This window comes from Gymnoscopelus braueri (assembly GCF_963280865.1).
Source record: "Gymnoscopelus braueri genome assembly, chromosome: 10".
In the NCBI taxonomy this organism is placed as follows: Eukaryota; Metazoa; Chordata; class Actinopteri; order Myctophiformes; family Myctophidae; genus Gymnoscopelus; species Gymnoscopelus braueri.
Window position 1 is genome coordinate 31997460 of NC_137611.1, and position 15671 is coordinate 32013130.

At 40.6% G+C, this 15671-nt stretch overlaps 1 protein-coding gene across 1 annotated transcript in view; it reads right to left on the bottom strand.

The window, feature by feature from the left end:
• The window catches only part of LOC308093511 (voltage-gated inwardly rectifying potassium channel KCNH2-like), a gene marked incomplete at both ends in the record, with an annotated part of 86060 nt that extends 70760 nt beyond the window's left edge, over positions 1-15300 (bottom strand). Inside the window, one exon of the mRNA XM_080439848.1 lies at positions 15225-15300. Coding sequence (XP_080295974.1) covers positions 15225-15300 — 76 coding nt within the window. The remainder of the gene's footprint in view (positions 1-15224) is intronic.
• Between the last annotated feature and the right edge of the window lie 371 nt (positions 15301-15671).

Consider the following 15671-nt stretch of genomic DNA (forward strand, 5'->3'; position numbering starts at 1 on the left):
ACACTTTGGCTATTCAAAAATAGCAGATAAACAAACTCATAGCGCGGCAGATCTGCTATTTTCGAAAAATAGTGCAAATGTGTGCAAATCTTTGAATATATATATTTTTAAAGTGAACATTTTTAACTCAAATCTTTGCTTCTGGGACCCCATGGAACAAAATATTTTGAGATGGGGGTCAGTGGCCAAATACATATAATTCTGGGGGTCCTTGACATGAAAAAGATTGAGCACCACTGATATAGCAACATATGTTTTTCAGAATACTGTTGGGATTTAGGAGACATGTAGAATCACTTCAGGTCTTAACTCTTTGACTGCCAGAGTATTTTCATAAAGTACTCCCCCAGTGCCAGCAATTTTCGTGTTTTTTTATTTTTATATTTTGAATTTTTCTCATGAAAATAATTTAAGGGCACATAATATAAAGACCCAGCACAAATCCGCCACTAGAGTGCAGCACATGACTGCTTGATCAGGTCGTTAGGTCTCTCTCACCCTTCTTGATAGATTAGACAGGGAAAAACATGAAAACGGATGTGACGTCCTCCCAGATTGTTTTGATCGCCAAAATTACGATGTGAGACACGACGGCGATGACTGATCGTCACCCAGACCATAGATTATAGAAGAGAAACTGTCCGTTTGTCCGTCATACCGTGTGAAAGACCGTTTATTTACCTATTTTGGACGAAAATGACTGGGGAAAAGAATCAAAAACCGGAAACGGAATCCAGGTCATGAAACCGGATGCAGATGTCCGTGAAGTAAGTGGAACTCGAGAATAACATTGAATATTAAGCAGCATAGCGCAATCAGAGATTAAACAATGAACGCGCGTCCAGCGCGTCCAGCGCGTCGACGGCCAACTGGACAAAGTAGCACTTGACGCGTTATCGCGTCGTCCGCAGTCAAAGAGTTAATGGGTTAAGTTAATGGGGCAAAATGGAATGTGTTTTTCCCTGCAAAATATGGACAAACCTGGACCAGTGAGCCAATGAATGGGGTTTGATCAAGTCCTATCATGTCTAGTTAGATCTGGCCCAGAATATCACCTTATTTCAACTAACATAAATCCTATAGAGAAAATATATGTTGCCACTGAAATCTCCTAGACAGAGGATTGTTGTAATGGTCAAATCACGTATTTTAAAATCCTCGACTGTTCTTATCCTAAGTCGGACTATTTGGCAGCTTTTGTGTGAAAAAAAAAACGTGCACAGACGTAGGCAACAAGCTGATTTCATTGGAAGATTTTGTGGATTTTTAGTGACCTATAATGGTGGCTAGAGGAAGTTAATTTCCCAGCATGCACTGGGGAGCCAAGGACTGTGTGTTATTGTTCTTATTTGTGTTTGAACATGGGAATGCGTATTGGGGTTGTGTTATGGGTTATTGTGTTTAGTGTTTTGTCGTGGTGTTATTTGGTGATTTATGTTGTTTTATGTCATTTGTTAGTAAAACCATGAGTGTAAATGTCTGTTCATTTGGTCACTTCCTCTCTCCTTTTCACATTCTTTTGTGTTATATGTGTTGATTTGGGTGTGTTCATAAGATGTCCTGGTGATGATGTCCAAATCATCCCCACATGGGCCGTGATCTGGCCTAATCGCTGAAAAGACGTCATGATGACGTTGTGATGAAGTCCTTCAGTGACGTTCAGGACTAGGTCAGATCACAGCCCATATGGGGATGATTTGGAAGTGTTGAGCGGGAGGACATCTAAACAGCTTTTTCATCACCCACACTGGCCGTAAAAGCAGCTGTTAGAGGTCACTACAAAACCTTCCATAAACCCATTAAATCATCCCCACATGGGCTGTGATCTGTCGCAATCGATGAAGGGACGGCCCCTTTTTTTTTTCAAGCTACTTGGCAGGTGATTGGATGATCCCGCCCCTAGCAGCCGCTGATGGGTTCGAACACGCAGCGGTGCGGGCAGCTCTACTATCTGAGCGAGTCCAGATAGAGGCTGTATTGTGAAGTCAATACCGCCCTCATCTGGCGGAGTCAGGTTAGGATGTGACGTCATCCCAAAAAGATTCACTTCCGTCCCCTCCTATGTTATGAGATGTAGAAAAACACATCTAGTCAGTAGAATAATAGACACATGGGTCCTACCTCACAGCAGGTCGTTCAATCGTCGAATCTATCTGTCCAGTTCACTGAAGAGAGTGTTCAGTTGCTGTTGGTAGTCATGGCTCTGAGTTCCCACCTGATGTTGTGTGGGAGTTCTGACTGCTCCAGACCGTACTGAATAACTGCTAGCTTGCATAACGTCTTCAGACTAGGACTCAAGTCTAGGATTTGCAGGTCTTTATGGTATCCAAAGAGGATGATGCGATCTCCCACCATGCAACAGCGCATACTACAACACCTGTTCCCATCTAGGTGTAGATTCCCCTTGGGCTCAACCTTTGTCCAGGAAAATGTCTCTGGGTTGAATTTCCACAGGTCACTTAAGGTAGTGTCCCACCCAGATCTGTCACCACCAATTACAATTACGTACAGCTCTCCATTGTAGGCAAAGGATGAACGCATGAAGGGTTTTCTTGGACAAAGCTCAGAAGGTTCAGCAGAAGGTGTGTTCAACCAGCAGTTGGTCTCAGTGTCAAACACTCTGATGTAGTTGGGGTAACTTTTACCCCCAAATACAAACATCTTTGTCCCGATGATGGTGGCAGAGTGTAGTGATGAAGCAGGTGGGGGAGTTCCTCTGGTGTTAATTAAAGACCAGACCATTGTGGTGGTGTCCAACTTGTAGATGTCATTAGTGCTTCGTAGTGTTGCAGTCCGCTGCACGTCTCCTCCATGAATATACATGACCTTCATCAAAACACAGGCCGAGTGGCCCGTCCTTCCCTCTGGTACAGTCCCAGACACCCTGGGTTTGAACCAGCTGTGGGTGTCGACATCAAACGCATAAAGCATGTTGCTGTAAGGAGGACACCCTCCCCAGATGTAGACAATATATTCTATCAGCACAGCTGTGTGGCCATCATGAGTACTGAAGTCACTCCAATGTCCATATTCTTCTACACCAGTTCTCACTGTGGTCAGCTTCCTCCAGCGTAAAGACTCTGTGTTGAAAACGTGGGCCTGAATCTCAGTGCAAGTCCGACCCCAACGTTCAAAGGCGTACAACTTGTGCTGCACTGCAGCAGCAGCACAATAGGATCCTAATGGTCCTCCATTCACATGTACCGTCCAGTGGAACATGTCTCACACTGTTCTTTCACTTGAAAAACGTTTCAGGATAACAATGACAATTCAGTTCAAGTTCTAGAGACACAATCTCAATATAACTATATGAGGAACAGCAGCAATAATTAAGGCCAACAAAAATGAAACATGAACAACACTGGAGTCCTAAAGTGCGCGTTTAGCGCTTATATTGCTTCAGTGGCACAAATGTCACGCAAAGCTTGGCCAATCCACAAAGCAGATCAAGAAATAAAGCCTCACGCTATCAAGCTCACCGCTGCCCTGTTCGCTGCTCTAGGCAAGGTCTACCGCAGTACGTTCCCAGATGCCTCCCAGTGGTTTAGCTTACTACATGGACAAATATTTGATTGTGATATTTACTGTCTCTATAGTGATCAGGTACAGGAATACAAATATTTGTAAAAAGAAATACTTGGACTAATATTGAACAGAAAAGAACCATGTGTTTGCTTTGAGTCATTACATCTATACTACAATTGGGATGCAGGCGCATGCGCGAGGTGTAACTGGTCACGCTGGTTTGACTGGTTTCGTCACGTCTTTCACCGCTGTTGCCAGATTGTGCGCGAGCAACAAGCAACCAGCTTCATGAAAAAACACAAAGCTGCGCACTGCGCATGCGTCGACGCACTTTCTCTAACCAATTACACCCACTTCACGCTTACAACACCTGGACATGGCAACCCAACCTCACTCTCCGAGCCTATCAGCGTCGTCGCTCATCGTTCTGTGATTGACAGCAAAAGTTGGCCAATCAGGTGGCGAGTTCGAGTGAGCCCGAATGGCTCCGAGTGCAGCCTCAGTGCAGCCGACCAAACACGAACGGCAACCATTGTTTCCCTGGGCAGTTTTCTCCGCACTTCTCTCAGCTGTTTTAGAACTTCAAAAAGCTCTCAAGCTTCTTCTTTGAGGCACGGAATTTATAAGATATCGTTTGGATAGAATTTAGTTGTTTCACTTCATATGTGTGGTCAATTAATCATGACAGAGCCTATTAAAAAAAAATTCAGAGAACCGGCAGGGGCGGCCAGTCACACGCATGTATCCGAATAAGGCAACCTATTTTGGCCATGGCCATCTCAAAAGTCCCGTTGCGTCACATTAGTCGCGGAGGTGGCAAAAATGCACTGCAATTGGCTGAAGGGGAAAAACGATCATTCTTCATGAAAAAAAAAAAACAGCCGATGGAGTCCGCGATGTTTCACGGGGGTCCGCGATGTTTTGCGGGGGTCCCAAGACTCCCAGGGGGTCCGCGGACGGCGGACCCCCTGGGAGTAAAATGATTTAAAAAAAATTAAAAACTTTTTTGGGGGAAATTTCTTCATGAAAAAAAAAAAAAACAGCCGATGGGGTCTGCGATGTTTCACGGGGGTCCGCGATGTTTCGCAGGGGTCCCAAGACTCCCAGGGGGTAAAAATTATTTTAAAAAATGTAAAAACCTTTTGGGGGAAATTTTTATCCCACGATTTTTGAACCCCAAAATAAGCGAGCCCTCCTATTTTTTTATCCCATGATTTTGTACCCCCAAACGATATTTTCTTGTGGGGGGGGGGGGTACTAGACGTTCGGCCTGCGACGTTCGGCCCGCGGGCCGAACTTCTAGTATTCATACGTTATGATAATCGACCATAAGAAACATGCCGAATGGATACACAGCAAATGTCCTTACACCTGAATGAGATAAAACATTCATTCACCAAAATGCAAGTTGTATGACCTTTACTCGTTATTTATCCTGGTCTATTAAAATATGCAAATTGTGCAATTAAATATGCACAATACAAAAATGTACAATGCAGAAATGGATTCTACAGGAAAAATCACATAAGGATCAACTGAGAAATGTTTGGTACACCCTTTTATCAAATTGCTATCGGATTTGCCCTGTCTATAGGGTGCCACGAGCAATCTGCGACCACGTTCAAGCAAGGGTCAAGATTCAAGGAGTTTTATTGTCATTCCATACAATACAGAACAAAATTTGTTACCCAGGGGTCCTGGTCATGGCAGAATAAATTAAAAGAATACACCATATACTACATAAAAGTGTGCTCTGCGGTTGTACTCGTCTTATACACACACACCACCCTTGCCAGAGTTGCATTTTTGAACTTTTTTCAATATGATGCACAGAGAAAAAGAGGGGTGATTTTCCTTTGCCTCTGGCTAAAAAAGGGATGTTTGTGATTGGCTGACTTCAGGCAAGTAGGGGAAAATGTATACGGTAGCCTATTGTCCATAGTGTTGCCTTTTGTGATATTGATATCTTGCATGCTTATATCTAGATAACGATTTGACAACGATATCATGCAGCCCTAATTGTAACAATAACAACAATAACGTAACATATTAAACTTGACCAAAAATACTTAAAGATATTTAGTGCGTTGGATTTCCCATTTCTTTTTTTGCAACTTATTGTTTTTATTGTTATTATCATCAGGAGAGACAATACATTTATGCATAGCAGTGCATCATACTTCATAATACAATATTTATATACAATATTTCACATTGTCTCCCTAGTGAGACAGCAGAAACAAAATTAACAAATAAGACGACCAAGTGAAAGAAAGAGAAAAGAAAAAGAAAGGAAAGGGTGGGTAAGGGGAATCAGTAATAATCAATGAGAAATATATAGATATGCATAGTACAGAAGAACGTACAATATATATCCACACACACACACACATATAATAAAACAAAAAGATGTTACTGTATGCTTTGTAAAATGGTCAACAGTAATGTCAAGTATACTACCACTGTTATGGACCTTTAAAGTTGTATTTGTTAACCAACAACCTTTTCTTAAATTAACATAATTTTGTAATGTAACTTTGAAGGTAAAATAAAAAGATTCTCAGATTCTCAGATTTTCCTTCACACAAGTCCACAAGCCCAAAAACCTACACCCAGCCACACAAAGCTATTGAGGCATATGGTGTATTTATACAGCACCTTTATTAGCATTCACACATATACATTCACATACCGACAGTGGAGGAAACCGTGCAAAGGCACCAACCTCCTCATCGGGTTGTCTTGAACAGGTGTCTTGTTCAAGGACACCTCGACTCTAAGCCCGGAGCAGCCATAAGGGGATCGAATCGGGAACCTTCAGATCCCCTACCGGCCGCTAAACCTCCTAAGCCACTGTCACTACAGAACATTGTTGCTTTAATGAAGCTTCCAAATATTGTGTTAACAAACTTGTAAATTAGATGTTGTATGCTAAATCTGGAATTAATTCATACAGACATAATGATTTTTTAATCAGACATAAAGATTTTTTTAAACATTCTATCCTTGTTAATATATTGCCATTTAGGTCAATGATATAACATTATGTAGTGATATGATAACATATAAATAGCAGGCGGACATTGACTGCCAGTCAACTGTCTTCTGTGTCCGAACCCCCGCCCCCCCCCCCCCCCCGAACCATGCCGGTCCGCGAACATTAATTTTTTATTACTGCCTTTGAACAAACGGCTGCAACGTACAGAATGTAATTACATTTTGGCCATGTTAACAGGTTAGAGCAGCCACACAGGCCACGTGAGCAGCGCAGCGAGCTCCCCGACTCATTACACCCCGTCGGTTGTTGGACGTTCAAATTAATTCGACGCATTGCTCCAGAAGCTTTGACGCCCAAAAAGAAGTTATTCGGGACAGCCACTAGTTGTGTTTTGGAAAAGTAGGCTATTTGCATTTTAATTGCTTCATTACACCGAAGAGTGTAGAGGGACAGGAAACCGAGGACAGAGAGGAGGGGTGACACGCAAGACGCCGGGGACCGGATTGAGCCACCAGGTACCCCAAATGTGACTTTTTGAAATGAATTTTATAGGTATTGAGGAATAAAACGCTATCTTTAATGAACTGTTGTGACTGTGTCATGCACACTACTGACCATAGGGTATATGTTTACCTGGCAGCTGGCATCATGAAGAGAGTTACATTATAATCTACATGAAAGCTGTGCAAAATGCCATCCCCATTGCATCGTTTTCTGAAATGAATGCCAGCTGAATAAGCTCACGCTCCATCTTTCTTTCTCTCTCTCTTTCTCTCTCTCTCTGCCAGTTGAGAGAAAGCTCAGGGGCAAACCAAATTCTGCTTAGGGCAGGGACCCCCAAACTGATGGGGAGATGGAGCAGGGACCGGGGGCTACCACATATATTATATATTTATGTATACAATTGTGTTTTATATTGCCTGCTCCTGCGGTGTGCAAAATAAAAATTCTCTACAAAATATGTATAAACATACCATGTTATTGTGCATTGTGCCTCCATTTATCTGTTTGCTATGGATTCATGTTATGTTTAAAGACAATTTGACATTTTGGGGAAATAATATTTGTTTAATCAAACAACAATTTCGGGGACCCCCTGCAGTACCTCCGCGGACCCCCTAGGGGTCGCGGACCCCCTGTTGAAGACCTCTGGCTTAGGGCCCAAAAAGGCATGGGCTAGCCGTGACACACAGCATACCCAAGGATTACATGGATATGCCCATTCACCCACTCTGAAGTTGGTTGACTGCTCCGTTCAAGAATTTGGAAGATTTTAAGTAAGTATCCCAGACAGTGCCATTTCAGCTGTGAAGGGAAGTTACATTTGTTTGCCTTTCCTAAAGAAGAAAGCAACAAATATAATTTGATAGTTTTAGTGCTTTTTTCGGGTCAACAGCTATGCCACCGTGTTTGCTTAACTTCACAGAGGATTGGATTTTCGGCTAGACGGAGCAGTGAGGACTCAGAAGCATAAACTGTAAGTAACAAATCATTGAAATGTTTGTCTTGTATTGATAATCGGAACAAAAGGCTTGTGAATACAGTTTCACTGCAGACAATGGGTGTATTTAATGTAATAACTTTTTTATGGAGCTATCGTACGGTGACCAGAAGTCCAGGTTTGTTCGGGATTGTCTCAATTTCAAGCTGGGTGTCCCGAGTGCGAGAAATCTGTAAAACACAAAAATCTAATGTCCCATCTTCAACATTCACACATGAAAAGACCTATGGTGTGATGTACATGGATGTGCAGTTCATTTAAGGATCCTGTTTTGGAGGGTTTGAAAATATGGTCACCCTAAGCTAATGGTGATTTGCATATAACAATTCCTTGCCCCAAGCAGTCAGACATATGCGTTTATTTTCAACCATATCCATTAAAAATCACTGTTATTTTCACAGCTGCTGAGGATAATTGTCACCATCTCCCAAACACGTTACCTGATTGCTTACAAATTAGTATCAATCCAGGAAAATGCTACAGTAACTTGCTAAAAGTAAACAGTACATTATGTGGATTTAAACAAACCACTATTACCTTGTTCTTTAACCATACAACAACTAATTATGCAGGACATTAACAGAATATATATGTTTTAGCACCTATACTGTACATCTATCGTGAGTGAACTTATTGTGTATTGTTAGTTATTGTTTTCATTGTCTTTTCCCAATTAGAGTTATTTACAACAGACACCCACAACCCATGTTTACAACACAGTACAGACATGCATGATGCCAAACCTGACCTTTAATGTCTGAAAGCCAGAAAAGACATGGGGGGTGGGGCGGCAGTGGCTCATGGGGGGGAGCGGCAGTGGCCGGCAGAGAGGCCGGATGGGAACCGTGAGGTTCCCAGTTCGATCCTGGGCTCCCCAGAGTTAGTGTCGAAGTGTCCTTGAGCAAGACGCTGAACCCCTAATTTCTCCCGATGAGCAGGTTGGTGCCTTGCATGGTTTCCTCCGCCATCGTGTATGAATGGGTGAATGTAATGCACAATCTATGTAAAGCACTTTGGATAAAAGCGCTATATAAATGCACCATTTACCAAGACATCATCAATACATAAAATAATCACTGTATGGCTTGTCAGCGGCATTTTCTGTATTGCACACATTCTGCTGAATCCAGTGAAGGACATTTATAAATGTATAAAGTATTTACTTTTTACATAGTCTTGTGAACAGGATGATATATCAGATATTGACATTTGTTTGCATCTTTTTTTTCTTCTATTTTATTATAAATACAAACAATGTGCACTCTTGTAAATTAAACACTTGATTTTTCTGAGTTGAGTGACTTATTGTTTTTAAACTGGGGATTGCCTGTTTGAACAGACGAGGAACATTTTATTCCACGTTATAAAATAACATGTACGGCATATTAAACATTTAATGATCAACATCAGTAAGAGTCTAACAGGAACAGGTAAGACTAAATAGCCAATACAAAATAAGTTTAAAATAAAAAATACATTAGATAAGGCTATGCACTGGATCTCTGAGTTAACATAATGTATGTACAGTATCAATAAATATAAGTTTAAAAGTATAGTATATCACCAATGAATATGAATAGATATACTATGTACTGACTATCAGTGTCAGCTGGCTTCAACAGTGAGGGTAATATATCGTCTATCAACAGTGCATATCATTGTATGTCCATATTATTTCAACTTTTTTCATACATTAACGCCCAATGTTATATGACGGTGTCAGACAAAAGTAATGAAAGTAGCTTAATATCTACAAGCTCAACACGTTGCGAGCTAGCTAAGTGTGTCTGTAGTAATACATATTTAAACAAAAAAGTTTTAAGTATTAACAAGAGCTTGTGACTAAATAACTACATTGGATGCATTAAAACACTGGTTATTTTTACACCTCCCCTATTTCCCCCCATTTTGTTTCCACCCAACAGGGATGTGAATGATGTAGTAGTCTATCAACAAAAAGGGCCATATTTGCGCCGGTGCCTTACCCATTATCCCTAAACTTCTTCGCCATTTTTTACTATTTTTAAAAACCTTTGCAAATAGCCGATCTACATCGACACAATGTTTTTAAAAATAGTTAAAAAAAAAGAAGTTTTGGAATAATGGGTAAGGCACTGGCGAAAATAGGACCCTAAATATATTGTCTCTCATGGTATGGTAAATGGTAAATGGACTGCATTCATATAGAGCTTTTCTCCGAAGCGCTTTACAATGTATATCACATTCACCCATTCACACACCCATTCACACACACATTCACACACCGACGGCGGAGGAAACCATGCAAGGCACCAACCTGCTCATCGGGAGCAATTAGGGGTTCAGTGTCTTGCTCAAGGACACTTCGACACATAGCCAGGAGGAGCCGGGGATTGAACCTTCGGATTCCAAGACGGCCACTCTAACACCTGAGCCACTGCCGCCCGAACATTACATCAAAGTCGTCCATACTGTATGCAAGTGCGTACTCAAGAGTCAGTCAATGACACAACACTGATAACAGGATGAAAAACGTCCTCTTCCTCTGTTCTCATATGAACAGGTCCATAGTCTGCTCTGTAGATAGTATTGACTTTTTTGACATTTAAAGATTTTGGTTTTGGTTCAAATCCTGGATGATGAGTCATGCATGTCAAGAGTGTTTTGCACTTCATTCAATCTCCTTACAACCATACAGTATGTGGGGAGAAAAAATAACATGTTTTTGAAAATAGCTAATGTCAGGAACTAACACTGGATTCATAATTATACAGATATCATATTTAAAAGGAGTAGTTCACCCAAAAATTACTTCTTTTCTATGAACTACAAACCCCATGAAGCCTTGAATTCATGGACTTTTTTGTTTTTGTTGCATTCCTGAGCCTCAAATTATTGGCTCAGGAATGCGACACAAATCATGAATTCAAGGCTTCATGGGGTGTGTAAGTGTAAAGTGTAATTTTTTGGGTGAACTACTCCTTTAAAGATGAAATAAAGAACGTATTCAAACATATAAAATAGAGTATCTTAATATATTATAGAAAGTACATCTGTAGTAGTTCCATTGCGATATTTAGACCTTAGGAGACCTACTTGTACTGCCTGAGGCTCATGCAGTCCTGTGCAATAGGATCTGCGCATAACTGTATAGTTCCGGATTTCCAGAAGGTGGCAGACTTGTTTCCTTATGTGGTTCATTTTCCCATACCTTTGTTTGATTGGTTCAAAGTTTGAATCAAAAAAATGAATTAGTCAATCAAACAAATGAACAGAAACAGGAAATGGGTAGGCCACCTTCTAGAACCCCAAGACTACAGTTATGAACAGAGCTCATAAGTGTTCATGTATGGATTCCCCCTTGGAACAGTGGTAGATGATTGGTCTCGCAGGCATGGGTTTAAATCCCAGGTAGGACAAGGAACCTTCGGATTGTAGCTTTGAAGAGACAGGCACCTAATATGGATTGTTTCAGATCGCTGAAAACAGGCTGCAAAAACAGCCAGTATACTGTATGATAAATAAGGTAATTTTTATGTACAGTAAATCATGCACATCTACTCTAGTCTAGAGCAAGGACTTTTCAGTCTGTGACCCCCAAAATAATCATATTTGAACTGGGGACCCCCCACCCTGACAAGCACTTGTATTGAATTGTAGGCATTACATTTAGTTTGACTCGGTTCCACAGATCAATATTGTGAAAATAGCCGAACCACAAGCTCACAACGCTTCACACTGCGAGGCTTTGTGAGCTTGTAGATCGGCTTATTTTCACAATGTTTGCCTCTTTCCTACGGATTTACTTGACCATTTTGCTTGTGAATGAATGAATTTTCCTTTTAAAAAGGTCTTAAAAGTCATTAAATTGTGACTTTAGAAATGTGCAGATACCCCTGTATACACTTATACTGTATGTTGGTTTGTTTAATGTTCATGTTGAGTGAGAAAACAATGTTGCACATTAAGCTAATCTTCTATTCTAGGGACTGCCCGAAATAATTTGCCAGTGCGCCAGAGGATGGATTGGATTCCCAAAATAAAAATATAACAGCAAAATAGCCCCCCTTTAATGACACGGTGTGAGCTGTTGAAATGTCAGAAGTTAAAGAGTGGCTCACAGCCTGTCAGATGTTCCAAATGACATCAATGAGCCAAAAAATCTGTCTCACAGGGGTTGACAGAATTAATTAGGTTTTACTCGCCAAATACTAAATTTACCCACATTTGGCGCCTGGCGGGTGCTGATTTTATTCCCTGGTTGACACCCTGCACCTGAATGGAAAATATCCTTATTTATCTGACACACATATGGTACCAGCCAAGGACACAGGAGCTCACATATCAATTAATTCTATGGGCGACACTAAGGGTGCAACAGTTAATTAAATTCATTGATTTAATCGAATATAATAATCGATTTCGATAAAGTTATTGATAAAACAAAACAAAACTGACAATAGCAAATCTACAAACTCATAACGCATCGTGATGTGATGCGTTGTGAGCTTGTAGATCAGCTATTTTTGGGCAACACTGTGGTACGGTAAGTATGAAATAGGGCTTAAGTGGTTAATCACACTAATCGATTTAGTTGATTATAAAAACTCTATTTAAAAATGTTGTTCGCATTGATTTGATGATATATATTGTTTTATTTTAATATATAAAAAAATACTTAAAAAAGTAGCTAACTGATAGAATCACTAAGAAGATAATGGATAGTTGCCGCCTTAGACGACACAGTGGACTCTGACTCATCTATAGGCCAATATCTCCTGTCTCATCAGTAACGATCGCAATGGAGCCGTTTCCTTTCAACTTTTTATTAAGCTACTTGATCTCGTCAGACTCCAGTGCTGTGAAGTCACTTTTGGGCCATATCGTTGCTGTCAGGTAGAAACCTTGTATCTATATATTTCAACTCAATGTTTCTTTGTGAATTAATTCCCTACTTCATCATACAAGAGTGTCACACAAAACTAGTGAGAATAGCAGATATACAAGCTCACAATGCGTCACAATGTGTAGTAAGCTTGTAGATCGTCTATTTTCACTATTTTAAAATGTTTTTAAAATAAGTATAAAAAAGGAACGGTTGGACATACAAGGTTTACACCTGACAGCAATGATGTACTGTAAAACACACCTTGAAACGGGACAGCTCAACCTTTGGCTGTACTTTTCATTATCTTTCACAAAACATTTGTTATTACAGCTGAGTAGGCCTATTAGGCTACATCGGCTTAAAGGAGTATAGTTCACCCAAAAAAAATCTTATTTTCTGTCAATTACACACCCCATGAAGCCTAGAATTGATGGAGATATTTTTGTTTTTGTCGCATCGCTGAGCCAATAATTTGGCTCTTTGGGTCTTCTATTCGGTCAATAGGAGACTTATAGGAGACTCTTTGCCGGTCATCAAATTATTGGCTTAGGAATGCGACAAATACTAAAACATCTCCATGATTTCAAGGCTTCATGATGGGGTGTGTAACTTAATTGATAGAAAATAAGTCATTTTTGGGGTGAACTACCCCTTTAAGCCAGCTCTCTTTAAGATGACTGACATAATTATTACTAATACAGTATGTTGGTATTTTATGTCACAACCTACAGTATTGTTCACTGAGCAAAACATTTGTCAGTTTCATTAAATTGTGAAGTTAAACATGCGTTTATATTTCTTTGTTTCCATTTAGCTGGGGGCCCATCTGTATAACATTCATGGTCCATAAACAACTAAACACATGATTGTCCATGAATCATGGACAATCATGTGTTTAGTTGTTTATTCCCGGAGTTGTTTAGGTGGCACTGACAGTTACACCCTCAGTGCTTTGGGTGCAACTACTAATCGACATAATAATTGCTACTTTATCCCTAATCGACTGGCAATTCTTTTTGTCAGACGTGGTCAAGGAGAAATGTTAGGGAAAATATCAGCAATTAGGCTACAGTAAGTTTTCCATTACACCTTAACTTTTTCACAGAGAATACTACAGCAGTAGCTATAGCTACTTTATATCAGCCAAATTACTATAGACACTCATCGCTGTCTTGACAGCAAGTCTACCTACAATTAAAAAACAATATATATATATATATATATATATATATATATATATATATATATATATATATATATATATATATATATATATATGTATATATATATATGTATATAAAATAATAACAATCTTGCCTGAGTGCAACAGACTAACATATACAGGCTACTTATCTGTCTAATGGTCACATACTGCATTGGTTCTCAAAGTGGGGTCCGGGGACCCCCAGGGGTCCCAGAGGGTCCCCAGCAAAATGTGTTAATATAGCGTCGCAATCATTTTGACCACTTTAACCATATTTTGTACTTTGGCTATGAGCTTGTAGATCTGCAATTTCTGAATAATCTTAAACATTTTGTGCAAATCTTTGAATATATATATATTCAAGCAATCTTCTTTAACTCAAATCTTTGCTTCCGGGGGTCCCTGGCACAAAACATTTTCAGATGTGGGTCCGCAGCCAAATCTATATCAATTTGGGGGTCCTTCAGATGAAAAGGTTTGAGAACCACTGAGAAATACTGTACATATATACTAATTGTTAATTGATATGACGCAACTGCAACTGATTAAACTGTGGGATCATCACATTATGCACCTTACTCAACAAAAAACCCACATCCTCCACAGCACACGACAGGAAGACACCCTTCCTGTGTGAAGCTAACAGTCAGGTCAAGTGTTGTGTCACCTTCCACACACACACACACACACACACACACACAGTCACCTCCCCCACACACAGCAGTAAGAGTTGGCAGTGATGATGACAGGGACTACTTAATTGGCAACATTTGGCAACAACTCAATTGGGGAGAAAAAAATAAAAAGATACAAAGTAGCCTCTAGCCTCAAGGAAAGGCTTCATGTGCTTTCTTTGCCATGATGAACTCGGACCTGCAGTCCAGCTTTCCACTCGAGCAAAAAAGCAAAAACCACCCCAGCTGATTAGACAAACTCATTAGCTATTTTCCGTCGCTGGTTTGAATACCTTTAGTTTATTCTCATGCATTTAGACAACTCAATAAAGCCCCAAATTCGATGTTTCTAATGTCGGCACGAATGAATAGACCAGCAAGTACAGTAGCCCCTAATTACATGTCAGCACCTGTCAAACAGGCAGACAAATAAAAATCTGAAACATGATTCTTACTTTGTCCCTCGAACTTGCGGATGATGGTGTCCAGGAAGGTGTTCTGGGGCGCCACGTGTCCCCGCCTCACCGGCATGGTTCTGATCAGACCCAGGTTCGGTTCGGTCAGACCCGGTTCGGTTCGGTTCGGTCCCGTCCGACCGCTGTGAGTTTAACCCAATTCTTCCTGGTTCTCTAAAACTTTGGATGTAAAGCCGGTGTGACCTTTTTTTAAATGGCTAAAAACCCACAGCTGTATTGTTCGCCAAGGAGTATTTTAACCCTCACAAGTATCTTCTGAATGATAACAAAAGTTGTCCACACTTCGTCTCCATCATGTTGTACAGCTGCGGGCTCCGTCGCCTCCTCCTCCTCCTCAGGGCAGAAGTCATCCATCTACGAGGCAAAGCCCCCGCCCATATTCCCAATACTCCTCCCTGATTGGTCCATTCCAACAGGTACCTGCTG